The sequence below is a fragment of the Canis aureus genome, chromosome 4 (assembly GCF_053574225.1).
Source record: "Canis aureus isolate CA01 chromosome 4, VMU_Caureus_v.1.0, whole genome shotgun sequence".
Classification (NCBI taxonomy): Eukaryota; Metazoa; Chordata; class Mammalia; order Carnivora; family Canidae; genus Canis; species Canis aureus.
In genome coordinates, this window is record NC_135614.1 from 56812203 (window position 1) to 56840118 (window position 27916).

General features: G+C 46.8%; 2 protein-coding genes across 8 annotated transcripts in view; one reads left to right on the top strand and one right to left on the bottom strand.

Annotated features, from left to right (window-relative positions):
* Positions 1–18356, top strand: part of FAXDC2 (fatty acid hydroxylase domain containing 2) — a 28102-nt gene extending 9746 nt beyond the window's left edge. For both annotated transcript variants that reach the window (XM_077895774.1, XM_077895775.1), the window contains exons 2-9: positions 3849–3896; positions 5930–6021; positions 6151–6254; positions 10122–10243; positions 14354–14559; positions 15054–15159; positions 15508–15674; positions 16469–18356. In XM_077895774.1, the coding sequence (XP_077751900.1) occupies positions 3849–3896; positions 5930–6021; positions 6151–6254; positions 10122–10243; positions 14354–14559; positions 15054–15159; positions 15508–15674; positions 16469–16625 (1002 nt within the window). In that variant the 3' untranslated portion in view covers positions 16626–18356. The remainder of the gene's footprint in view (positions 1–3848; positions 3897–5929; positions 6022–6150; positions 6255–10121; positions 10244–14353; positions 14560–15053; positions 15160–15507; positions 15675–16468) is intronic.
* A 1031-nt stretch (positions 18357–19387) lies between these two features.
* The window catches only part of LARP1 (La ribonucleoprotein 1, translational regulator), an 84612-nt gene continuing 76083 nt past the window's right edge, over positions 19388–27916 (bottom strand). For all 6 annotated transcript variants that reach the window (XM_077895772.1, XM_077895769.1, XM_077895767.1 and 3 more), the window contains 4 exons: positions 27516–27660; positions 24892–25001; positions 24575–24702; positions 19388–23150 (listed from right to left, as the gene is read on the bottom strand). In XM_077895772.1, coding sequence (XP_077751898.1) covers positions 22941–23150; positions 24575–24702; positions 24892–25001; positions 27516–27660 — 593 coding nt within the window. In that variant the 3' untranslated portion in view covers positions 19388–22940. The remainder of the gene's footprint in view (positions 23151–24574; positions 24703–24891; positions 25002–27515; positions 27661–27916) is intronic.

Here is a 27916-nt window from a genome sequence, read left to right on the forward strand (position 1 = left end):
TTTTTTTTTTTCATTGTAGTTTTCATGCACATTTCTCTTATCATAGGGGAGGTTCAGCATCTATCTGCTCAGCTCAAAGTCCATTTATATTGATTTCTTTTTATCATATACTAAATTCATATACATATGAGATATGATACATATAAGACCATATGTATCTATGTGCCGAATGTTTATTGCAGCATTATCATGATAGCCACAGAGAGGCAACAGCCCAAATGTCCATCAACAGATGAATGGATAAATGAAGTATGTATATGATAAGTATATGATAAGTATATTATATATATACATCTGTTTCTGGACTTTCTAATCTGTTATAGATGTCTGCCTATTCATGTGCTACCACCACACTTGTAATTATTAAAGCTTTACAATAAAACAAGCAGTGAAGTACTCAACAAAGTCAAGCTGGCTGCCAGCTCAGGGCGCATGCCATCCCCAACCACCCAACTACCAAATCCAGCCACTGTCCCAGGCTGCCACTTTCCCAGAGAAGCCACAGCATTGTTTCAAATATGGAGAAACACTTTAAATTTGTCACAAAAACGCTTAATAGGAATGCCAAGAAGCTACTGGAAGAGGCCAATATTAAAAAGGGCATTCAGAAGGGCACCCAGGAGTTGCAAGAACACATACCAAAGACCCAAACTATCAGAAAAACCAAGCAACTTAGAGGAAAAAAAAAAGAAAGAAAGAGAGAGAGAGAGAAAGAAAAGAAAGAAAGAAAGAAAGAAAAAAGAAAGAAAGAAAGAAAGAAAGAAAGAAAGAAAGAAAGAAAGAAAGAAAGAAAAGCCAAGCAATTAATTTCTCATGAATAAGGGCTAAGGTTGATGCTGTGGCAACCTGAGACCAAACTGCAGTGACAAAGAGCAAAGGTGAGTCTGTGGCAGGTGTAGTCAGGTCTATGGGTGACAAACTGAGGAGTTGAATGTGGACAAATGTTATTTTTTTTTAATTTTTATTTATTTATGATAGTCACACACAGATAGAGAGAGAGAGAGGCAGAGACACAGGCAGAGGGAGAAGCAGGCTCCATGCACCGGGAGCCCGACGTGGGATTCGATCCTGGGTCTCCAGGATCGCGCCCTGGGCCAAAGGCAGGCGTCAAACCGCTGCGCCACCCAGGGATCCCGAATGTGGACAAATGATTTCTGCTTTGAAGGATAAATATTGTAGATACTTTAAGAGAGATCACTCACATTCATATAACTTCTATTAACAGTATTGTGTTATAATTGTTCTATTTTATTATTGTTGTTATTAATCTCTTATTGTGCCTAACTTATAAAGTAAACTTTACTACAGGTATATATATATATATATATATGAAAAAACAAAGTATAGAAAGGGTTCGGTGCTACCCACCATTTCAGGCATCCCCTGGGGGTCTTGGGATGTACCCCCACAATTAGGAGGGGACTACGCCATCAAGAAATAGTGAGGGGAAAAAAAAAGAAATAGTGAGGATTTTGCCTTTCCTTTCCCAATTCTTTACCTTTGCTTATTTTCCCTTGTTAAATTGTGTTGAGGAATGCCCCCCTGGGTGTTAAAGTAGTGGTGATGGTGAACATAGTTCTCTTAAGACTTTAATAGGCCTGTGCTCTCTTAAATCCTAGCGCCAAGGATGCCTGGGTGGCACAGTGGTTGAGCATCTGCCTTGGGCTCAAGTTATGATCCTGGGGTCCTAGGATTTCTTTTTTTTCTTTTTTTTAAGATTTTATTTATGAGACACACACACACACACACACACACACACAGGGAGAGAGAGAGAGAGAGAGAGAGAGAGAGAGGCAGAGACACAGGCAGAGGGAGAAGCAGGCTCCATGCAGGGAGCCCAATGTGGGACTCGATCCCAGGACTCCGAGATCAGGCCCTGGGCTGCAGGCGGCGCTAAACCGCTGAGCCACTCGGGCTGCCCTTTTAATTTCTTTCTTTTTTTCTTTTCTTTTCTTTTCTTTTCTTTTCTTTTCTTTTCTTTTCTTTTCTTTTCTTTTCTTTTCTTTCTTTTCTTTTCTTTTTCTTTCTTTCTTTCTTTCTTTCTTTCTTTCTTTCTTTCTCTCTCTTTCTTGCTTCTTTCTTTCTTTCTCTTTTTCTTTCTTTTCTTTCTTTCCTTTCTTTCTTTCTTCTTTCTTTCTTTCTTTCTTTCTTTCTTTCTTTCTTTCTTTCTTTCTTTCTTTCAGATTTTATTTATGAGAGACAGAGAGAGAGAGTGAGAGGCAGAGACATAGGCCGAGGGAGAAGCACCAGAGTCCTAGGATTAAGTCCCACATCAGGCTCCTCTAAGGGAGCCTGCTTCTCCCTCTGCCTATATCTCTGCCTCTCTCTGTGTGTGTCTCACATGAAAAAATAAAATCTTAAAAAAAAAAAAAAATCCTAGCACCAGCTCTAAGCTTGGCTCCTCTTCGCCCCCACCCTGAGCCTTTCCTGCCATTCTTTCTGCACTTTCTGGACTTCATCCTATACTACTAGGCTTGGTTCCAACTGGACTATGAGCAACTTGAAGGCAGTGGCCATGGATTTCCCTGTGTGCCCTGCCGTATCCACCCAAGGCCACAGGGCCTGGCACAGAGTAGGTCCCAATGGATTGTGCTTGGTTGATGAATTAAGGTGGGTTGAATTTCATCATGCTGGTGATATCTCCCCCAGTGGGTAGACTTAGGGAAGTGCTGTCCTGCAGCAATCCAGATTTCTAGCTTCTATTTTCTGCCAAGAGGGGATGGGAGTCGGGAATGGATGAGAAGACATTTCCCAGAGCCAATCTGTGCCCTTATACAGCTCAGATGACTGCCGGTTTCATCTCACTCTGCTACCATTACCTTTACCAACCCACAGCCCATAGCTTACCTAGCTTGGGTTGACAATGAAGTCCCTTTGGACCACCTCAGGAAAGTCTAAAATGCAGTTTCCTAGGCTCTACCCGAAGAGACTCTGGAGTATAGCCTGGAAACCTGGGTTTTGGCCAACCCCCAAGTGACTCTGATGTAGGGATTCTCTGGGGAAACATTAGCCCAACAAACCAGCCCCTCTGCTTGTTGCATCCACTCACTACACATATGCTAAGCCCCCACTGTGCGAAGGCCCAAGGAAAGACACACCAGAGAGCCTGTCCTCATGGCACTTACATGATCCCAGCAGAGATCACACAAGTGGGAAACCCTGTTGTTATTCTCATTTTATGGCTGAGGAAACTGAGGCTCAGAAAGGAGATTTTGACCAAGATCCTAAAACTAGTAAATGATAGACACAATTATGATATAACCTTGAGAAAGTTGTCACATTTCAAGACTCGCTGTCTCAATGATTCCTGCATATAAACACACCCATCATTTGAATCGTGTTGAACAGTTTACAAAATGTTTCCATTTCAGTTAACATTACAAATGCAGCTCCTCTGTGTGTGGTAACCTAACTTCACAGAGGTTACACAAGCTGGCCATGCAAGTCAAGGGCCGAACTCTGATTTCAGTCCTGGTTCCTTGGGACTGTAGGCCATCGGCAGTTAGGGTACAGAGGAAAGATTTCTTCTGAATGAGACAAGGTTGTGGTGAGGCAGGGAGTGAAGCTATTCAAAAGAAGCATTTGTCACAGTTCATCTAGTAGAAAGCCAGTTCATGCAGATGGAGTCCCCCATTGCCAACTCTCTGATTCGTGTTTACCTATGCCCCCATGAATTCGATCTCCTGAGCTGGAGCCCAGACAGAGGTTATCTAACTCCCCAGATGATTTTAAAGAGTAGCCAGCATTAAAAATCACAGTGAGCCATTCACCTTGACTTTCTTCATGTTCTACTTCCTTGGCTGCCTGTGAACATGACATCATGACTCACTGGTGCTTTCTTATTCCAGATGAAGGGAGAAGCTGGAAGTATGCAACATAATGAGAAGCCAAAGCAGGTAAGTGCCAGCACCGCACCTACCAAGCTAGTGAGAATGCTGGCTGTCTTCCCATTGTCCCTTGGCCCCAAATGCTCTATCCCTCTGGCCTGTGAAACCAACCCTTTCAACTGCTCTGGAGACAGAAGCAGCCTACCAGGGGCTGGAAATGGGATTGGGCACCAGCTCTTGAGCCCAGCTAACTTCTGCACTGTTCTCTTGCACTTCATAGAGACCTGTGGCCTGTTTATAATCCTCTCACTCCGGCTGCCAGAGAGAGAGAAAACACCACAATCCGCGAAAAAAATAGCTGATTCTATACACGAAATTGAGGTTTTTGATTTAGCTTGATCTGCTTATACACAAATGAAAAATTCCTAGCAAGTCCTGAAAAGCTCATGAAAAGAGTCTTCTGAATACTAAAAAAGGAATAATTGCAAAACCCAAGGGAAATGTCTGGCAAGCTTGAGGGTGACCTTTCAATGGCCTGTTTAAAAGAACAAGTTCCTCTGATTGGTCCTGCCCATTCAGCCCTCAAGGAGAGAGCTGAAAGTTCATTTCCAGAGCTCAGGACCCTGAGGAGCACTCGCACTTCAAAAACTTGTCACTGACCGTGGAAAATGACTTAGTTCTTTTTGGTCTTTTCGATCAGAAGTGGGATGGAGTAAGCTAAAAATAAACAATTCAGGGCAGATTCAGGTTGCTCTGAATGGGTCAGTAAAACAGTCTGCCCCTTGAGAGCTCCAAAGTCTGGATTATAATACAACATCCTATTAGATCAGCTTCCCTTCACCCAAACCCCCATGTACACGGTCCAATTCACAGCCGATGAACAGCAGGCACACACCTAGAGGGACCAGCACATCCAGTTCTCTCCTGTGGAAGAATGTGAGCAAACTCCATCTGGGCTTAGAAATAGAAGATGTAGGGGGATCCCTGGGTGGCTCAGTGGTTTAGCCCCTGCCTTTGGCGCAGGGTGTGATCCTGGAGTCCCTGGATCGAGTCCCACATCGGGCTTCCTGCATGGAGCCTGCTTCTCCCTCGGCCTGTGTCTCTGCCTCTCTCTCTCTCTGTGTCTCTCATGAATTAATAAATAAAATATTTAAAAATAAAAAAAGAAATAGAAGATGTATATTTCTATTTAAAAAAAAAGAAATATAAGATGCAAGGGACATCTGTCATTTCTGTCCATTGTACAATGCAAGTTGGTGACAACTGGTAGCCAGTATTCTCCTTCTCCTAATTGTACCTTGTTTGATCAGTGAGCCTGCTATGATCTCTACTTTAGACTTTTGGAAGAGACTAGGTAAGGGACCTCTCGGTGATTGCCAGAGGTCTGTTCTTTGCCTTTCATTATCCTGTCCAGCTGGCAGCCCAGGCTCATCTCACTAGAAGCAGAGGAATTATTAAAAGTCAGAACACGTATTCATTCATTGTTTTCTTTGCCAGCAAGTGGGTGATGGGGATGGGGAAAGAGTTCTGGCCCATGAACAGATTCTGCAGATCTTTCTGCGATGGCTGACTCAGCCTTGCCTGCCCACTGGAATTAGTAGGAGAGCTTTAAAAAACACAGAGGCTCAGGTCTCACCCTAGAGGCTCTTATGTAATCAGGTCGGGGAGGACCTTGGGCATTGGGATGTTTTAAAAGCTCCCAGGTGATTCCAGTGCATAGATAATGGACGTCTCTGTTCCCACGGGAGGGCTGGTGCTGAAGCCCCACTGCTGTGGAAGGCTCACCTGTCCTTCTGGGGGTGACAGAACTGACTGCTAGTTTTTTTGGAATCAGGTTTGTTCTCTTCCCTCCCCCAACCTGAATTCTTTTTTTTTTTTTTTTCCCCAACCTGAATTCTTATTTTCATAAACACACCCATATACAGCCCGGGAACTCTTGATAAGAAAGAACCTCCCATAGAGGCTGGGAAAAGGTCAGCAGAGGTGTGATGCTGATGTGGTTGAGATCCTGATCCCACACTATCTGTGCCAGGACTCAGTACGAGCTGCCTGTGACATCAGAAGGCTTCCTTGGGGCCTGATACCTTCTTGTCCTCCTCCAGGAGGGACACATCTGGGGCTCCATGAGGAGGACAGCTTTCATCCTGGGCTCTGGCCTTCTCTTGCTGGTGGCCTTCTGGAACTCAGTCACCTGGTGAGTCTGCACCACCAGCTTTGATTCAGGACGTGGGGCCAAGTGTGCTGGTCTGGAGGCAGAGCATGAGGTAAGGAGCTGTCCACCCACCAGTCTGCGCCCAGAAACCTGAATGATTTTTCTTCCAAGGCATCTTCAGAGATTTTGGGGTGCTTCTGGCTACTTTTGGCAAGCCCAGTGGGAGAAGCTGCTGTCTACATTCGAAGGGATGGAGTGGATGCTCTACTTTATAGGTGAGGTTCCCAGACCACTAGCATTTAGGGTTTGGGGACATGATTATAGGCTCTTTTTCTATTGTTTTCTTCTCTACTTTTGAGAATTCTCAGCTCCTCATCCCAAAGAATGAAGACTTCAAGCTTAAGACAGTGGTAATCCCAAAGAGTGCTCATCATAGGCAATCTGAAATGGATGCTTAAAGATGTCTAAAAAGAGAACTGGAGACTCCCCTCTCCCCAAAAATAGAAAAAGAAAAAAAGAAACAGCATGTGTGAAAATGAATGCATGTTTAGAGTCAGAATCCTGCTTCTGGATGCCAGGCCCACGAGCACAGAGAGCTGCTCTATCTCCTGTGAGACTGTGTCTTCATACCTGGTGTAATCTAGCTCTCTGCGCTTGACAGCAAGTGGTCACTTAATAAATATTTACAGATAGTGTGAATGACTCACAAAAAGCCAAAGAAAATGTGGAAGAAAACAAGCATTTCAACACAGATATTTATAACAGCATTATCTACAGTTAGTGAACATCCTCAATCACAGGTTCGTTATTAATGTTACTCTGTGCCGAATTTTTCCTCCTTCTATGGAGGAAATAGAGATATTTAAGATGAAATATTTACCTCATTTAAAAAACTATGTCACAGGGGTACCTGGGTGGCTTAGTCGTTTAAGCGTCCAACTCTTGATTTTGGCTCAGGTCATGATCTCAGGGTCCTGGGATGGATCCCTGCTTTAGACTCGGGTGGCCAGTGGGGAGTCTGGCTGGGATGCTCTGCCTTTCCTCCCTCTGCTCCTCCCCCTACCACGCCTCCTCCTCACCTTTCCCCAACCCATATGTGCACTCTCTCTCAAAATAAATAAATAAATCTTAAAAAATAAAAATAAAAACTATGTCACAGTCTAGAAGGGGAGATTAAAAAAAAATTGCCAGTGCCAGTTGTCACAAAGCAAAAGTACAAATAAAATGTTCCTGACAAATGTTTTCAGCTGGAAGAACTCTGAAAGCAGGCTAAACGTTAAATATGGCAGGTTCAGTGCAAGCTGTCATTGAAATCATTGAAAAGAACAATGCAGATTGCCAACATATATGCGGGAAGTGGTGGGGAAACATTTGATATGTTTCTGTTACAATGATGGGAAAACGACTTTCCCCCAATGATAAGCAAATATAAAGAAGCAAAATATTTGCAATTTTAGATTTTATTTTTTTAAACATTTTATTTATTTATTCATGAGAGACAGAGAGAGGGAAAGAGGCAGAGACACAGGCAGAGGGAGAAGCAGGCTCCCTGCAGGGAGCCCGACATGGGACTCGATCCTGGGACTCCAGGATCACGCCCTGGGCTGAAGGCAGCGCTAAACCGCTGAGCCACCCAGGGATCCCAATATTTGCAATTTTAAGTGTTACAGCGGGGAAAAAAGTTCCAGATCTTCTCTTGTTGGGGCTTTTTTCTGTATTCCTCAAGGAGCCTTTGGATCTACAAGTAGGCAGCCACCTTGGTGGATGGGCCACTAGGCAATCACCAACCTAACATTTTTATTTTTCCAAATAAGAAAGCGTGCAATTTCTGAGAATAAAAGTAAATGCATGTTCATTGTTAAAAAATAAAAATCAGACAATTCAAGTAAGCATAAAGAAAGTGAAAATTGGGTAACCCGGGTGGCTCAGAGTCCCATATCGGGCTCCCTGCATGGGGTCTGCTTCTCCCTCTGCCTGTGTCTCTGCCTCTCTCTCTCTCTGTGTGTGTCTCTCATGAATAAACAGAATCTTAAAAAAAAAAAAAAAGTGAAAACCACCCACTCTCATATATCTAAGAAATAACCATAGTGAATATATTAGTATAAATCTCTTCTATATTGGATATACGGTTGAACTTCTAAGACACCAACTATTTTTTTAACTATTCTTTTTTCATTGAACAGATTGTGGACATCTTTCCATTGTCAGTATAAACTGACTATGTTAAGCTGCCCTGTCTAGTCCATTGAATAGAGATACTCTAATCTATTTACTCCATTTCCTATTAATGGACATTCAGGCTCCATCAGTGTTCTATTGTGATTTTTAAAAAAATAGGTAATAAATGTATATGTGTATAGACATGTGTGTCCTTTTTCCTTTTTTTTTTTTTTTTTTTTTTTCCTAGCACCCTCTTTTTTTTCCCTTGGGTACTGCCAAATTGCTAAGATATGTGTTTGTCATATTTCCCCACAGTGCTGGCCAAGTATTTTTCAGGTCCCAACTGGCACAAGCTCTGGGGTTTCTGGTGGGAGCCAGAAGGATACACAGAATTAAGTCAAATGCCTTTGCCCTTTGAGATATTTAGAAGGAGGAGGCAAAACATGGACAAAGTTAATAGTGCAAGAGTTAGGTAACATTGTATTATCATTTGAATAACTGCCAATCAGGGTGGACAAAGTGCTTGTTTGTCCACAGTCAGAGATCAGAGATACTTGGGAGGACTTTACAGGAAAGTGGGATGCGGAGCAAAGAAAGCCTTATCTAAATTTTAAGTCTCAATCAGCATTTTCTAAAGTATCCTGCAGAACATCAGTGCTGTGGGATGTGAATGGGTGGGGTGACCATACAATTCATTATCCAAAGAGACTTTTGTGAGAGTAAATGAGCTGTTGTTAATAATTATGCCAGACTGCCTGATGTAAACTGAAACTGTCCGGGGCAAACAAGGATGCGTGGCCATCAGATCGGTTTTCTGAGAAAACAGAGTTTCTGGGTTAAAAAAAAAAAAAAAAAAAAAAAGACCAGGAAAGGCCATTTATCTTATTTTTTAAAGATTTTATTTATTTATTCATGAGAGACGCACAGAGAGAGAAAAGCAGAGACACAGGCAGAGGGAGAAGCAGGCTCCATGCAGGGAGCCCAAAAAGTGGGGCTCGATCCCGGGACTCCAGGATCACGCCCTGGGCTCAAGGCGGCGCTAAACCGCTGAGCCACCGGGGCTGCCCAAAGGGTGAATTTAACAAAGCTAAATAGGTTTCTCTGCTGCAGGAATTATTAGAGCTGTTAGCACACTAGTCTGGATCATGGCTCTCCAATAGAGCAGTGTCTGAACATTGTTTAACCAAGAAGCGCCTTGAAAGAGGAGTTTTCCACTTTGGGAGCTGCTCACTAGATGCCTGAAGTCCCGCTGCTCAGTTAGTAGGGCCATAGAGATTAGGTTCCTGACTCCTAGTCCAGTGCTCATTGGGGACTGTATCCTACCAAGCACTTCCTCTGCTTGTCCCTTCCTTGGGAATTCATAAAATGTTTAATGGGCACAGACTCCCAGATATCAACCTAAATTTATTTGTAGTTTATTTATCCACTATTGTATTATGTAGATTATATATTTATTATAAATATAAATTTTATTTATGTTTAACTTTTTTCTGGGGCGGGGGGTCCTCAACCACGTAGAAGGTTGTGGCCTCCATTTTACAACTAAGAAAATAGAGGGGCACCTGGTGGCTCAGTTGGTTAAGCATCTGCCTTCTGCTCAGGTCATGATTCCAGGGTCCTGAGATCCAGCCTGGGGATGGGCTCCCTGCTCAGTGGGGAGCCTGCTTCTCCCTCTCCCCGTTGCTCATGCTTTCTCTTTTGCTATCTCTTTCTCTCAGATAAATAAATACAATCTTTAAAAAAGAAAAGAAAAGAGACCCTCCTTAAGTGACCTGCCTAAGTTCCCCCAGTTAGCTGGGTCACCCCAGGACAAAAGATAGGCCCTCTGGCCCAGAGCACCAAGACTCCCTGGCAAGGGACTATCTACAATTCTATGTGACAGCCTTAGCAGCCTTAGTCACATTCAAGCTTGTGTTCAGTTAATACATGTGCTGCAAGAACCTGAAGTCCCCTGATTGTTTCCTTCTGCTTCCCCATCTTAGGTGCCATCCAAGTACCTGGTCTGCTCTTCTGGAGCTTCAATGGGTTTCTACTGGTGGTTGATACAACTGGAAAACCTAACTTCATCTCTCGCTACCGAATTCAGGTCGGCAAGAATGAACCAGTAAGTGTTGCTGTGGTTTCTCCTGAGCAAAGCAGAGAAAGCAAGAGCCGAAGCCACACTCAAAATGCTCACTGCAGGCCTAGGAGAAAGCATGGCCACTGTGAGCCAAGTTATTGTGTACAAGGCTCCCCCAACTGAGAAGATTAGAGAGAAGAAATAATCTGCCCCAGATCTCAGATGAATGTTGCTGATTCCCCACCCTGGCTCTGTGCCTCCCTGCACCACCCCACAGCACTGCAGTCAGCATTTTGGGAACCAAGCTGATGGGCTCAGCCTGCTACTGGGCTGAGTTTGGAGATGTCAGGCAGCTCCCCACTCAGCCACTGGGGTAGGGATAGCAATGGCTGGATGCCAAAAGCGTGGATGACAGGGGTCGTGAGGGACATGGCTGCTGACATAATGGGGTCTGAATGTGTAGGCTGTGGCTGGTTTTTAAACAGGTCCTCCTTCCCAACATTCAGTTCAACTGCTGGTGCATAGCTTATCCACAAGAAACAAGGCCTGGACTCTGCTTACAAGGCCCAGTAAGGGAGAGAAGGCCAGTACACACATTTTCAACTTAACACAGCGCTGGAAGTGAGCCCCACTGTGCCCTGAGCCCAGCCACCAGCTCAGTGCTCTGACAACCTCCAAGAGCCTTTCCTTACACAACAAGAAGTTCATTCTTAAACTCAGAATCTTTCCCCAGCTCCACCCAAACCACATCTTGGCTCCTTTCCCAGAGAAGACAATCATCTTTTAATTATCTGCCAAGGTGCCTAGGTGGCTCATCTCAGCATTCAGAGCACTCTGCCCCAGCCCAGCCCTCCAGAAAGCAGAATGCCCTTGACCAAGGCTCTTGGAATAGCCTTCTTCTTTCTTCCTTTCTTCTTTCTTTCTTCTTCTACTTCTTCTTTTTTAAAGGTTTCATTCACACTCATTCATGACAGACACACAGAGAGGCAGACACATAGAGGGAAAAGCAGGCTCCCTATGGGAAGCCTGATGTGGGACTCGATCCCAGGACTCTGGGATCATGCCCCAAGCTGAGGGCAGACATTCAACCACTGAGCCACCCAGGCATCCCAGGATATCCTCTTCTTGAACCAGAGCTGCCAGCCAGGCTCATGGCCCCGCACACTTGAGAGATTAACTGCCAGCCAGCTGGGGGGCTTCCTCCAGGTCCAGCTTGGCAGGCATGGACTGGAGCCTAAGTGTCTAAGCCAGCCTTGGTTGTTAAGAGCCCTTTATCTGTCAGACCACGGCATTCTCCTTACCAGGCTCTAATGCCTTGGTCTTCAAGGTCAAGTACTGTAATAACCCTCATGGTTCAGGTGAGGAATCAGGCTCAGGTGTGACATGGGTAGATGATTCACACTCAAGCTCTTTGACCCCAGGGCTCATCCTCTCAACCACCATCTTGGTGGTTGAGACATCAGCTCTCAAGAGTATCACCTACCATGACAACACTCCTTGTAATGGTCTACAGTGGTTGGAGAGCCACACAGGGAAGGTCTGGTTGCATTTTGCAGAAGCTGAGCTCAGAAAGGCGCAATGGCTAGACTAGCTCAAGGTCAGAGTGTTGCTGGGAAGCAGAGCCAGGGCCCCATCCTCCAAATTCTGTCCTCTGAATTCTAGGTCCGGTGCCTGCTCTGTTTGCTGTCACACTCTCCTGGTTAGCAGGTCTGTACCCTCTCCTCCCTTCTCACACCCCCCGCAGGGGCAGGCAGGAGAGAAATCCCAGACTTCCTCCACATCAGCCTACCAGCAGTACCTGCGACTAGGCTCTTTGAGAAAGTTGTCTGTAGTTTCCAGTTCCTCTCTGTCCACTCTGTTCTCTCAACATTTTGTAATTATGAAAAATTTTGTAAGCGTAGATACAGAAGTTGAGAAACGTAGTATAGTGATCGCTCACACACCACCTAGATTCACCGGTTTTAAACATTTTACAGGATTTGCATTATCTATATGTAAAAATAGAAATATGTATGCATCTCTCATTTTTAGCTTAACCATTTGAAAGTAAGTTCCAGACATTACAAACCTCACCCTAAGTCTCTCAGCCAATAGCTCCTAAATTACCACAAAGCCATCATCTCACCTCTCCTGTGCGCCTCCTCTGGCCAGGCCTTCACCCCCACTGCTCCTCCTCTGCTGCCCTGGGCAAGGGTCCCGGGATGTGGCCTCAGGCTCATCTCCCTTACTCCTGGCCTGTGTGCCTCCACAGCTGCTTGTTTACACATTCTTGCTACCTGTTCTACCTGGCCTCTCCGCTTTTCCTCTCATCTCAGTGGCCACTCTTTCATGGTCTTCCTTCTGGTCTCTCCTCCTCTCCCCTGCCTCTTCATCCTAAGTGTCCCGGGGTTCAGGCCTTGCTCCTCAGTTCTGTCTTCACTCCCTCACTTATCTCCTCCAGGGTCATAACGTTAAATACAGTCCATGACGTTAAATACAATATGCCCACAGCTCACAAATTTCTGTCTCTAGCCAGCACTCTCTTCTGAATTCCAGGCTCAGATTGCCAGGTGCATCTTTGACATCTCCAATCCAACATGTCCCCAAGAGAATTTCTGATCATCCCTTCAAAGACTGCCACCCACAACCTCCCCAGTCTGAGTTCACGGCAGGGCCACTCTTCTAAATGACCAGCCCTTGGGCTGAAGACTCTCTGCCCAAGGATCTTTGCCCTCACCTTCCTCATCATTTTGTTCAAATCTCACCATCTCCACAAAGCTTACCCTGATTATCCTATTTAAAATTATTGGTGCCAGGAACATAAACTCAGTGAGGGAAAGAATCTTTCTTTGGCTCATTGCTCAATTCCCAGCACATAGGACACCACCTGCAACGTAGAGGGTGCTCAAAATATCAGGTGAGTAGGGCAGCCCTGGTGACCCAGCGGTTTAGTGCCACCTTCAGCCTAGGATGTGATCCTGGAGACCCGGGATCGAGTGCCGCGTCAGGCTCCCTGCACAGAGCCTGCTTCTCCCTCTGTCTCTCTCTCTGTCTCTTTCTCTCTGTCTGCCATGAATAAAAAAAAAAAAAAAAAAAAAAAAATCAGGTGAGTAAATGTAAATGTAAACATATGTGACACCCTCCCCTTGGTCAGGGTTTCTAGAAGAGTGGTATGGCTTCATCTACAGGTGCTCTCAAACCAGGCTGGCCAGACCTGGCTTCACCACGGGGCTGGAACTGAAAGCTTGGAGATTGGATTCAAGTCCGTTAGTTCATGCAGCGCCTGCAAAAGCTGAAGTAAGAGCAAGGCCTGGAGTCTGAGGACCACTCTGAACTCAGCCTTACCTTGCAGCTAGAACCCCTCCAGTTCCCGGAGGCAACTCAGGGAGAAATCACTTCTGACCAATCCCAAACCAGTTCATCAGGGCCCAGGAAGTGACCCATGGTCAAGGGGCTATCCTGGGGAGCCCCAGTGCTCTGAAGGAGGGAAGGGTCAGATATTAATTCTTGGGCAAATGCTGGCTATAATATTGAGGCTCAGTGGGGTATGCGATTTGGGGCCAGCTATCCAAAGAAAACCTGGAGAGAATGCTCGGGCAGGTCCCCATCCTGACAGCCCCACCATGAGAACTAGGAAGACCAGGTCACAGGAAGTTTAGTCAAGAGGCTGCACAGGAAGCTCTCTGGCTCACCTCTCTTCACTCGGCCTAGTCCAGTGAGGCTGGGCCACGTGAGGAGGCAGACCTTGATCTCTGCACCTGATCATGGGCAAGCCTCTGCGGATGAGGAGGGGCTCAAAGACTGAAAAAAGGGTATCAACCTGAGAGTTGACAGCCTTCTCTAAGCACCCTGGAGGCACCCTGAGATACCTGTCAGGAATACGTCTGGGCCTGGCCAGAGACATGGGGAGAACAGTGGTAATAGCAGCAGGAAGGAGAAGGCAGGCTCAGGCTGGTGGAACGCTGCTGAGAAGGGAGTTTCCAAAAGCAGTATTGCCACATGGTCACACCTCAGGGCTTGGGCAGTAGTCAGGGGCTGCTGGCTATGGCCAAACGTCAGACCTAGCATCCACTCCAGACTGAGGGCCTCCTGTGAGTGGGTCACAGTGAAGCCATGTCTAGAAGGGAAAGACCTTCTCACCCTCTTGTTCATCTCCCTCCTTTCTTGCCCTGGCAGGTGGACGCTGAGAAACTACGCCGGTCTATCCGCACAGTTCTCTTCAACCAGTACATGATCTCTCTGCCCATGGTGGTTCTCCTCTATCCCGTCCTCAAGCTGTGGGGAGACCCCTGCCGCCGAGAGCTACCCACCTTCCACTGGTTCCTCCTGGAGCTGACCGTCTTCACTCTGATCGAGGAAGTCCTGTTCTACTACTCACACCGGTGAGTGGGTCCCTGCCCAAGCATAGCTGGCTCCTTGCTCTCCTAGGGCTCACTTTTAAGGGAGGAAATTGAGACCTTAGACTTGTAGGTGTAAGACCAACATCACTTGGCCTCAAAAGCATCCTCTTAGTTAACATTGACACAACTATTTGTTCCACAACCAACAACTTGAAGCAACTGAAAAATTTCCAGAGCCTTCTGCATTCCTGTGTGCAGAGGGGCAGTTTCCCATTGGTTTCCTTATTGAATCCTTTGTGGACACCATCCCCACAGCTAGTACAACTGAGGTAGAGAGAAGCAAAGTAACCCACCCCCAATTTGTGCAGCATAAGAGGTGGGGTTAGAACTCGAAGGCAGGTCTGATCTCCAGTCGAGTGTGTTTGCAACTTTGCTCCATGGGTGGAACTCATAGCTCCTACTTTGGGTTTCTCATGGCCTGGTGGGAAAGGGAAAAGGGAGATTGGCAGATTATTACCTATTAACTATTTCCCCAGGCTCCTTCACCACCCAACATTCTACAAGAAAATCCACAAGAAACACCATGAGTGGACAGCTCCCATTGGCGTGATCTCTTTCTACGCCCACCCTATCGAGCATGTGGTCAGTAGAGCTCTGCTTTCTCCAGAGCCAATGGGCAAAGGGCCCCAACCACCTTCCCTAAGGCCTCCCACAGAGAAGTAGCCGACAGTGGCCCCTTCTCTCTTCTTACCACTCAGCAACTACCATTTATTGTTGACCTAGTCTGTGCAAGATGCCCAATATAAGTTGTTGCAAACAGTAACTTGTCCCAAAGTTATAAAGCTGAATGCCTCCAGCAAATCAAGGGTCTGCAACTCTTTCAGCTTCTCCAGAGCTGAGTCAAGGGTGTCTTCCTGATACTACCCTGGGGCAAAGTGGACACCCAGCCGGTCTCTTGGGGCCCACCTTCAAACAGCCCTCCTTTTGCAGGTCTCCAACACGCTGCCAGTGATGGTGGGTCCCATACTAATGGGCTCCCACTTGTCCTCTATCACCATGTGGTTCTCCTTGGCCCTCATCATCACCACCATTTCCCACTGTGGCTACCACCTACCTTTCCTGCCTTCACCTGAATTCCATGACTACCACCATCTCAAGTAAGGCCTCCTTCCCCACTGTGAGTCCTGGGGCAGTAGACTTCACCTTCACTCCTGGAGCTTCCAGGAGCAGACATGACCCTGGGGGGTCTCAGTTTCAATGTGCTGGTGCTAGTGGAGGGAGAGGCCTGGATGTTGGGAAAATGATGTTAGACCCAGATCACCTTGCTCTTTTTTTTTTTTTTCTCTTTTTCCTTGCTCTTTTCTTTAACACTAGGTCTTCCTCCAGCTGTGGGTTTTTAACTTTTACTTAGGTCATGGGCCCTCTAAGTGTCAAATGTAAGCTGTGGACACTGTCAGAAAATGCATATCCACATAAAAATACCGCACGCAATTCAAGGGGAGTTGTGCATTCTCTGAAAACCTCCAGGCTTTTCTAAGTGTGGTCTAAGAACCTCCAGCACCATAAGCACCTGAGATTCCTTGATAAAATGCAGATTCTTGGGTCCCACTCCACATATGCTGAATCAAAGTATGGGGGGCAGCAGGACTTGAAAATCTGCATTTTAATCTGGGGGATTCTGATGGAAGTAATCCCTAAACCTACCTGAGAAAGCCAAGCTCTGCCACAGGTTGACTTGTGTGCATAAGATTCACATAGCTTTCCAAAGGAAGGTCCTAGGTTTTCAGTACGGAGTGCCCCTAGGAGTTGTGTACAACTCCCTGGGACCTTCTGGTGTAGGTAGTCAGCATGGTTGGGGATGGGTTTGGGGTAGGAGGGCTTAGAAATGAGGCTGGTGCAAATGAAAAGGAGATCAGCACACCAACCTCCCGTACTTTTCTCTCTCCTCTAGGTTCAACCAGTGCTATGGGGTGCTGGGGGTGCTAGACCACCTCCATGGGACTGACACATTGTTTAAGCAGACTAAGGCCTACGAGAGACACATCCTCCTGCTGGGCCTCACCCCACTGTCTGAGAGCATCCCGGATCCCCCAAAGAAAATGGAGTGAGAGAAGGCCCAATGGCCACCCTGGCTGTCCCCCTCAGTGGACTAAGGTGGCCCAAGATATCCTTAATGCCCCGAATTTGCTCTTTAGCCATGCACTTTCTAATGACAGCATCACTGAGGCAGGGGGTTAGCTCAGCTTCCTAGAAAAGCAGGGCCAAGGATGGGGCCAGGGCTCCCCTGCTGTTCCTCAGAAGGACCAAGGGTGGGCTTAAAGAAAGGGAAAAAGCAGCTCCCCAGATGGAAGCTAGTGAGAAGGAAGAAACCACCTTTAAAAGCACTCCTGGAGAGTCCCCCTGGTCCTTTGCTGTGGAAGGGGAGAGAGGACTCCAGATGAACTTTTTATGGCCTAGCAAGACACAGAGAATGTGAAGGTGGCAGTGAGACTGGAAGCTACTGCCAATTCCAGGGAGAGCTCTTCCTGGTGCTAAGGGGTGAGGGAGCCAGAAGGTATTGCTTTGCCCCTTCCTGTCCCACAAAACTTTTCTCATACCCTACTCTGGCCAGAGCCAAGACATTTTCTTTGCCAACACACACACACACACACACACTTGCGAGTCAGCTAACAAAGACCTCATTTCAACTCTGCCCACTGCAAACCCCATCCCTCTATGAAAAGAAAAATGCTAATCACAGGGAGTTCCTCCAGGGATTAAAACTGAGATATCAAAGAGGTGCAGACCAAACCTCAACACCTACCTTCAGCCACACATGGAAACCCAGAAACCACAGGTCAAGCCCTGTTGACCTGCTAAGCTGGAGGCCCTTTTATCCAGAGGGAAGGTTCCAATTTCCTGACCTTTGGGGACACCCAACTGAGGAGGCTAGAACCTTCTTCCTCCAATGAGAAGGCAAGAAAAACATGGCTGACCAAAAGGCAAAACCCTCACTTTTCCCCAAATGATTAGCCAGTTGTCTCAACACCATTTATTTCAAATGAAACTTTGTCAGGAACCTTATTCTCTAAAAACCCAAAGAGCTGCTCGGGTTGCGGCAGTTCCCAGCCTGGCCTTCCCTCAGCAGCTAGACATTGTCAGGAACCCTGCAGCTCCTGGGAAAAATTTGAGGACCACTCTTTGGTTTGAAAAGCCACCAAATACCAGCTACTTTCACTTACATCAAGAAAACCATCCAGTTTTATAAAATACCTTAACATTGGATAGGGCCAAGTCTCCAAGCAGATCTAAGACTCCTTCCTTCCTATTGGCCCTTCGACCCCAGACCTGCTGATAGACCAGCTGGGTACTTACCAGTGTCCTCCTTGGCTTTCCAAACCCCACCTACCATCCTCTGGCCTTCGTGGACCTACCTGGCCCTATCCCCAGGACACCCATGCCATGAGCTTGAAGTACAGCTTTTGGTGCACCAACGCTTTAGGTTTTCACAGCTGCTGGCCCGTACTCACAACCTGCTCTTAGGAATAAACACTTCGAAAACAGCCCATCTTCAGTTTACTTGTAAGGATAGGGAATGAGTAGTGTGCACAAAGAGGAAGAGCAGATGCCTTCCTTCCCCTGTGAGGTCTTTAGACTTGGAAGTACTGTAGAGGACCAAGCGGCTGTCAGTCTCTCATCCCTTTGGCAGTCTGACAGGGGGTCTCAGCCCTAATCTCTTCATCAAACAGAGTGGCCCTGAGGTGGGTGAACAAGTCAGGCTTAAGAAAAGGCTGAGGTCCAAATTCCCAGAAGACCAAGGGATAGGAGATATTGCAAATAAACGGATCTCTTTAATTCCAGTAGGTTCTTCTGTGTTTTCTCTCCACGACGTGACCAGTTCCAATGTTCCTGATCATGTGGCATCTGGGAGCCACAGTAGTGCAATTAAGCCATCAGTGACCTAATGAGCATTCCTACCAGGTTGCAGAGGTGGGGTCTATCTTCCCGGCCCCAAATCTTTCAGCACAAGCCCTGGCTACAACCTCCTAAACTCTTTCAGCCTAGAGACTATTGGTGGTCCTGTCAATAGTCCTGCCCACCTGAGGTATGGTGGGATTCTCTTGGAAAAACATTTCTGATGGGATGCTCAAGTGCCAGGCATGAGAGACAGTGGGCAGATTAATGAGCAAGCAAGCCATGCCTCACTTCTAGTTTTCTAATTCTACATCCAGGCCAGACTGGCATTCAGAATGTTACTACTGCCAGCACCTGGCCTCACCCGGGTCAGGGAAAGCCACCAACAGCCCATGGGCGGGCCAGTCATGGGTGGGGTGGGGTGTATTCATCTTTCCATCCTTTCCTAGCTTCAATCTTCAGGGCTTGCTAGCTGACCTGGATTCCTCTAAGGCCACAGAGTGGTGAACTGTTACTCCTTTGTACCCTAGCAGCAAGAAATCTGTCTGCTGAGGGGCTGTGCTGGCCTTCCTGTTGGAATCAGAGCAACCTTCCTGGCTAACTCCTTACAAGATGCCAGGTCACAGCCAGAGGATAGAAATCCTGGGAGCCGGGCAAGTAGGCAAAAACCCTGGAATTGTTGGACCAGCAGCTCTCCATTCTGTAGCACTGACTAGAGCTGCCATGTCTCATTTAAGACACAAGGTGGATGTGAATTCAAGCCTGGAAGAAACTCTTAAAACCACTGAGTTCACCTGGATGCATTCATTAGTAGCCTTGAGTCCATTCCCTAGGCAGATTCCTCAAAAGCCCAAAGGCAGAGCCCTCCAAAGCTTCCATGTACATATTTTGAGTGCAGGGTTCCCCTAAATCTGAGGGAACCCTAACCAGGCTCCATCCCTCAAGAGCTGTACCCCAGATGGGAGACCAACCAGTATTTTGCCTTTTCAAGTTTTTATTTTTATACATTTTTTTGTATTAAAAAGAAAAGCATAATTACCACAAATTACAAAGGACTAAAGCAGGACTAGAATAATGAATGAATCACTTCAGCCTGGAAAGCAGATACTCTCAATAATATTAATGTTATAATACAAGCTCATTCAAGTATTTTACATTTTTTTTGTCCTTTTAAATGTGATATCCTAGCACATGGTAAAGATAATGTACTATGAGCATAAGGTGGAACCTTCTCCGCAAAGCCAGATGACAAGTTTTCCTCTCCAGTGAGAAATGGGCTATAAGTTCTGATCTTCTCTGCCTCTGCCATCAACGTGGCTGAAGGAGAGGGTGGGGGCTGGGGCAAATCCAGGGACCCTTCCACACAGGACATACATACTTCAGGGTCCCACTCAGGAGGGCACCAGATGATCCAGACCACTGTACCCAGGCTTTTTTGGCAAAACAAAAAAACAAAAAAAACCCCCAAGACCGAACCCACCCCCACCTGCCCCAGCTAGTCATCTTCCTTGCTCCTCCTCCCCACTTCCTGGGCCATCTGAGCAGCTTACTTTTGTAAAATCAATCATCAGGGAAGGGGGGTGGGGTGGGTAAAGAGCTACAGTGGAACAAAACAAAAATGTAACAACTTTGACATGAGGGCTCTGCACCTGGATCTGAGCCCTGGGGGGTCCAGGCTGGGGCAGGGCCAGGGCCAGGCAGCCACTCTCTACTGGTAGTGCATTTGCTCCCAGGTTCAGAAGAGGGCAAAAGAAACCTGCCCCTTGGCAGGGCCGAGGTACACAGACCTTGTGATGTTCGATGCCCAAAGGTCGTGCTGGCATGGACCAATCATGGAAGGGTACAGGATGAGCAGAAGGGTTTGGGCAGGCTGCTGCTTTGTGTCTCAGATCTTGGACCCCCACGGGAGTGTGGGGGGTAGGAAGCCACAAGCCTTGATGGCTCTGGCCGCTCCTGGCATGCCTGTCACAGATAAGTCGGTCCTAAATTCAAGTGTCTTCAGAAAGTGAAGATGTAAACTACTCTTTGCAACATTAACTCCTAACATGTTACAAAAAAAAAAAAAAAAGAAAGAAAGAAAGAAAGAAAAAAAAGCCCCCTCCCCTCATTCTCAGCCTGTGTTGAGATGAAATCCTCACCTCCCCACCCCAAAGGGGCTTCCTCTCTCTGGGGTGTCTGTGGGAGGATCAGGGAGGGGATGGCAGCCCCCTGGCCTGGGAGTAAACTCTAGGTAAGAAAAGCCTTTCTGCACACTCCCAAGGCTTCCTTGTGCCCCCAAACCCAGCAGAGGACAAACACTGAGGTTCTATGGTGCTGGATACAGTACAGGGCTAAGCGACCCAAAGGATAGAAAGGGGTAAAGGGAAGGAAGAGGGGGTGCAGGAGTCCAGCGTCTGGTACAACATGGGCAGGCACCAGACAGCAGGGAAAGGCCTTAGATCCCATTTTAGAGCACAGACCAGACACTCATCCTTGGCTTTTGGGACAACCAGGTAACAGGAACTGAGGTGGGCTTCCCGGGTACTAACCACAGGGAGGGCAGAGATGGGGAAGGGCAGAGGCCGAAAGCAATGAGGTGCCCATGACAGAAGGCAAGCCCTTGCCAGCCTGGGACACCATCTCCTACTCCCAATCCTTGGGCCCAACAGAGAGGGCCGGGGGAGTGTCGGCAATGGAGCAACACTACTATCAACTTCTGTGTGCTGTCCCGGTCCCCACTGGGGGTGAACATGTCCCCACGCCCATACCCACCACACAGCTCAATCTGTGGGGGGCAGTCCTTTGTCACCCCTTCCTAGCTCCGGATGCCAGGAGACTCCAGCCATTCCATTATCATTCAGAGCCCAACCCAAGCAGTCAGTTGCTGGAGAAGAGAAGACAGGTATACTCTATGTCCACATATACCTTTCTGCCTCAGGGCTTCTCCAACTGGCAGGATTCCCCCAGCCCCCAAATCCTCCTCATCCCTTGTTCCCAGGCAGGGTCAATTGGAGGGCAGGCAGAGGTGGCTTGCAGAGGGGGGAATGCAAGATGGGGAGACCCCACCAGACCCAAGGGAGGAGAATGGCATCCTTCTCCACCTTTTATGAGACAAAGCCTCCTTGAGGTCTCAGATCTTTCAGGGCAACACATTTCCAAGCCTCAGCTGCCAGGTGTTCACCTTTCCCCTTTGAGGTGGGGGAGATGGTCAGGCTGAGGCCAAGTGTGTCCCAGATCCAGGCCAATGCTCTTCTTCAACAGTTTGAAGCAAACTTGGCCTTGGGGTTCCAAGGGTAGGATGAAGGGTGTCACGGCAGGACAGGGCCTGTCATGAAGCAACAGCAAGCAGAGCGAGGACACGACAGTGGCAGCAGTGTACAGACACAGGACGTCAGCTTCAAACGATGCAACAGCAGGGATATTTCGAGCACGGCTCTGACCTGAGCCGCCCTCAACTCTCTTGCCTACAGGCAGGAGGCACTGTACATGCAACTCAGTCCAGAGAAAGATTCTAGCCAATCCAGCCCAGGCACATCCAGAGAAGGTGTGAGCTCTTCGAGTTGACTCCACCGAGGAAAACAGGCATTTGGGTATTTCAGATTCCCGCTCCACAATAAGGCAACTTTTAAAAAAATATTATTTCCAAGAACAAAACAAAACAAAAAAACGAAATCCAAGGATAGGGGAAAGACATCACTTTCTATGGATTAGGTGGGGGTTTTCTGATTTATTTTTTTGGTCTTTTATGGTCGATTTTGTCTTTTTTTTTTTTTTTTTTTTTTCCATTTTTCCAAGGATGGAAAGGTCAGAGAAAAATAAAATAAATCATCTTTCAATAGTCTTTTCTGGTATGAGCAGCGTCTCTCTGGGCTGGGGAGTAAAGGGCATGGGGAGAGGGGGGTGGGAAGAGGATGAAACCTTCCCCCACCCCCACTTCTAGATCCTTTGGTTTCCTTCTCCCAGAAGGTGGCAGAAGGGCATGGTGGGGACAGCAGGGGGAGAACATGGTGATGGCAAGCCCCAGATGATCAAAGGGCTGGTGCTCGTGGGGCCAAGGACGCTGCCAGAGCCTTCCATGGGACAGTGCTGGGCAATGGGGCCCACAGGGCCTTCTTGTGGGCTGCATAGTTGGCTTGAGGGAGAGCAGGAGGAGGCTGTGGGTGGGAACCAGGGTTGCGGCCTACCAGCCGCGGGCAGGGCTGCAGAGTGATTTTGGTAATCCAGACGAACTATCAATAATTTAAAACTTGATATATATATATATATATATATATAAAAAAAATCTCCCCCCTTACCCCCCCCCTTAGAAGAAGCTAGGATGTGAAGAAGAGTCATGGAGAGAGGAGGGGGAAGGAGGTGTGTGGAGGCTCCTGCCCAGGAGTACCTCTGATAGCCCAAATGGTGTACACGTTGCTACTCAGCACAAAGGCCCATCTTAATGACTCCAGGCCTATCCCTTCTCTGTCCCCTCTCCTGGGACTGGGCACCCCTATGGACTCTCGCCCACCCCCCCCAACCCCCCCTCCAAAACCCCAGGGCTAAGGGGCTTTTCACTTTCCCAAAGTCTGTGTGTCCGAGTGCTGGCTTGTCCATTTGGCATCTTCCCGGACAGGCTGGCCAGTGGGTGGTGTGGGGGGTTGGCTGATCATGGTGGTGGGTCTGCTGGAAGACTGAGAGGGGCACCGCTTCCTGCCCTCACCGCCGCCACCTCCTGCCGCCACTGGGTGTCGCTTGTGGTTGCCCTCCTCACCCATGGGGGGCTGTAACAGAGGAGGGAGTCACAGGTGATAAGGGGCCTCTAACCAAATCCCCTCCCTTGCCAGGGCTCTCTAGAGACTTAGCTTCTTACTGCCAAATGTAGATAATAGGTATAACCTTAAAAACTAATTACCAGTTTTATGAAGCACATCCCCATGCCAATATGCCAAGCCCCATGCTGTTTTTTTGCACATTCACTCATGGGGTCTACACCACCCTTTGATAAAGACATGATCATCCCAAAAGTAGAGCACAGAAAAATAAATTGCCCCGAGTCCCATAGCTTATAACTGGTGACAAAAAGTAGACTAGACCCATCTACCTCAGAACCCCAGGCCATCACCCACCTAAGTTTCTGCTCCCCTTCTGAGAAGGGATGGCTGTTTAGGTGATGATGTATGAAATGCAGCATGCAATATGCTGAGATGTCTCAGCTCAAAAGACGCAGATGCTACTGGGGAGCACACAGGTCTTATTACTACAAAGCTTCTCTGCACATGTGCCCCTCTCCAACCCCCAAACAAGGAGGTGCTTAAGGACGGAAGACAACAGATTCATCTTTATAATAGGAGGGCTATGTGGCACTGCCATGACCTCACTGGGTAGCCACAGGCTTCCAATTACCCACTGGTCCAGGGACAGCAACAAAAACCCTGCCTCCTTTACCACATTACAAAGGTTAAAGGAGGTCAATATAAAGTGTCTAGCACCGTGCCTGGCACACAGTAATCCCTCAATCAATGGTAATTTTCCAACGTGCATAAGGACTATTACTTTTATTTACTTATATTTGTCTTTTTTTGCTAAAAGGTTTTACATGAATAAGATGATTGGCACAGCTCTACTACATTATAAACTCTCCGAAAGAAAATCTCACTCATCTATAACGTCTCTGAAGCACGAAGCACGCACAACAGAGACATCCATCACTCTCCTACTTCCCTGGATATGCCCAGCAGCAATAACCCTGACCCGCCACTGGGTGTCACCATTGAGTTACCGCTCCAAGAAGACCAGGGGAAGTGGTGGTAGCAGTGTGTTAAACATAATTTATAAACCTCTAGGGTTGGAACTGCTTCTTCCAGAAAAAGCAAGGACATTTACTTGGGTACTCATCCTAGTCAACCAGTAATGGCTGACTAGGGTACAGTAACAAGGAAAGGTATGAGCTAAAAGGGAGAGAGCATTATGATGTTCAGCTAGAAGACCATGGGAAGGAGGGAGGTGCAACCATAAGACCTCCTCCAATTAGCTGTCCGTGTCCACTTCTCACCCTCTACTTTACAGCTGAAGAAACTAAGGATCCAATGGGGAAAAACAGCCCCTAAGCTAGTGGCACAGCTGGGACCAGAACCCAGCTATCCTGATCTCTGGTCCAGTTTTCTTTCCAGGACAAGGATGAGAAAGATGAGAGACTTTCACTCACATCCACTCGGAAGTCTTCGAGACGTCGGAATTTGCCGAGGTATTCTTGAAGTTTGGGGTCAATGTCCAAATTTTTGGCTTTGGAATATTTCAAGAAGGCCCAGAACTTCTCCAGCCCATAAAGTTGGCCTGCAGAAAGGAGGAGACAGAGGGAGAGAGTCAGAGAAGCTGGGCAGGTGAGGAGAGGAGAATAAAGAGGCTTAGGGGATCAGGACAAGTGATGTGACTGATACAGGCAGACCCAATCGACTGGGGAGGGAGAAGGGAAAGAAGGCCTGGATGACCAAGCTTTGCAAGAGCTCCAACTCCATCTCTCACCAGCTTCATAGTCCTTCACTGTTTCCTCCTGAAAATCCTTGAAGATGTCCAGCCGGAACTTCTTTTCCAGGCCATAACTGTAGTATCGAAAAAGGCACTCCAAACCATATCTGTAGAACACAGGCCAGTGAAATTGGGATACAGTTTCTTTTTTTCTCAAAACAGGGAAATGAATCTGCAACACAAATGGACTAGGAAACCGTTTAAGCACATGGATTATCGAGAAAATGGTAAATAATCTTTAAGGAGGCTAACATTTAATGCTCTTCTCAGTGGGTCCAAGCAGTTTATGGTTTTTCAGGGGTCAGCAAACTCCAGCCAAATGAACAAAAGTCCCCTGCTCATGCTCACTTGTTCATGAAATGTCACCGGCTGCTTTGTGCTATAAGAGCAGAGCTGAGTAGTTGTGACAGAGACCACCCCTCCATCCTGCAGAGCCTAAAATTATTTCTCATCTGTCCCTTTACAGAAAAAGTTTACCAATCCTTGGGATGAACTTGCTACAAAGTCATGTGACTTTATCTGGCTTCAGAAACTTTACTTCTAGGGCTCCTGGGTGGCTCAGTCAGTTAAGTGCCAGCCTTTTAGCTAAGGTCATGATCTTAGGAGTCCTGGGACCGAATCTGGTGTTGGGCTGGGATGGGAGTCTGCTTCTCCCTTTCCCTCGCCTGCACCCACCTCCCGCTTGTGCTTATTCTCTCTCTCTCTCTCTCTCACTCTAACAGAATCTTAAAAAATTTCTTTTACTTCTAGGAACATATGCCAGGGAAATGATGAAAAATACACTTTTATATTTAACAGATGTACAAAACTGCTCATAACGTTGTCAAACAAAATTTAAATGTCTTAAAGAGATGCAGTTAAAGAATAATCATGATAAATATGTACAACAGAATATAAGCTATTAAAAATTAGAATGTACGGGCATCCAGGTGGCATAGTCGGCTGAACATCTGACTTTTGGCTTTGGCTCAGGTAGTGATCTTAGGGTTGTGAGATCGAGTTCCATATTGGGCTCCATGATCAGCAAAGAGTCTGCTTGGGAGTCTCTCTCTCCCTCTGCCCCTTCCCACCACGCATGCATGCACTCTCTCCCTCTCAAATAAATAAATAAATCTTTCAAAAAAAATTATAATGTAAATATACACTGAGGAATACTGAGAGATGCTTACCATAGATTACCAAGTAGAAATGACACGTTTCAAAGTGTTATGTGAGAATGAGCCCATTTTATAAACAAATGTGTAATTTTCAAATATACACATGCGTGCAAAGTCTGGAAGGACATATACTTAAATATATTAATACTGGTTAACTCTGGGAGTTGGGATTTTCCAATGATCTTATCTAATCTGTATTTTCCAAACTTTCAGGAAAGGATATAAAGAAGATTTCTTACAGGCAAAAAGTTAAATATTTTAACACAGAAAAACATTCGTGCTTATAAATGATAAGGCACAAAAAGGCATTCATGTGATGATCTAAATGCATTAAATATGGCAGGACATTAACACTGGTTATCTCGGGATTGAAGGGTGCTCCCCCCCCCCCAGCTTCTTTAAACATTTCTGTACTTTTCAAATTGTTTATAGAGAGAACTTTTCTCCCGGGGTGGGGGGGGGGGAGGGGGGCGGCAGCGGGGAGAAAGGTTTCTTCTTCTTCTTCTTTTTTTTTAATCTTTTTTAAAAAATTTATTCATGAGAGACACACACAGAGAGAGAGAGGCAGAGACAGGCAGATGGAGAAGCAGGCCCCATGCAGGGAGCCTGACGTGGGACTCAATCCCGGGTCTCTAGGATCACGCCTTGGGCCAAAGGCGGCGCTAAACTGCTGAGCCACCCGGGCTGCCCAAGAAAGGTATCTTCTAAAGGCGTTTGTTTTTTAATAGCAAAATAATGAAAACAACCAATATATCTATTAATAGGACACTTACTATGATACATGCCATATGGTATAAGACTGAACAAGAAAGTTATTTACATATGAATATGGAATGATCTCTAAAATACACTATTAAAAAAGGTACAGGGATGCCTGGGTGTCTCAGTGGCTGAGCGTCTGCCTTCGGCTCAGGGCATGATCCCAGGATTCGGGATCAAGTCAACTTCTGCATCGGGCTCCTTGCAGGAAGCCTGCTTCTCCCTCTGCCTGGGTCTCTGCCTCTCTCATGAATAAATAAATAAAATCTTTAAAAAAATTTTTTTTAATTAAAAAGGTACAAAATATATATAATAGAGGGTATCCTCTGTGCAAACAACAGGGGACGGGTAGGAGACTAAAGGCATATCCTTGCTTACACAAAGCAAAGTGTTTTTAGGAAAGCCTTCAGGTTTCTGATCATGCCAGCTGTCTGTGGGGAAAGGAATTGGAGGTAGGGGGACAAGGATGAGAAGGATGAGAAGATGAGAAGGACTTCTCACTATATAGCCTTTGGCTTCTTTGCATTTTGAACCACATGAACATTATTATTCATCCAAAAATCATATTTTTATAAAGTATATTTGGGATATACACAAGAGATTTTTGGCTACAGTTCTGAAGGCAGAACCACTGGGAGCCCTCATCCCTTGTAAGCATCAGCCAGACCCCAATCCCCCCATCCTGCAACCCCACATCCTGCTTACCTGTAGCCTTCTTTGGCATCCTCCAGAGCCAGTTGTTTAAACTCCTCATACATCTTTTTGTTGAAATGATCTCGGAGGAAGAAGGACCAGAAGCGGAAGAGAGTGTTCATCTCCTGAGACTGGCCAATGCCCAAGCGTTTCCGCTCTGATGGGTTAGGAAGGAAGAAAGATGTGTCAGGGTCACACTGTCTGTGATTCAGGGACAAATGCTCCTGGGCTCAAGGACTTTGAGTCTTTCAACTATGCCCACCCATCAAATCCCCTTGCTCATTCCCTGTCCTTTTGGTCTTTGAAGAGACAGTTCTCAAGCACTATCCTGTGTCAGGCCTTGCTGATGGGCACTGGACTTGACCTCACCAAAATCAGGTGGCATCCGTCTCTAAACCAGGTCATCCCAGTCT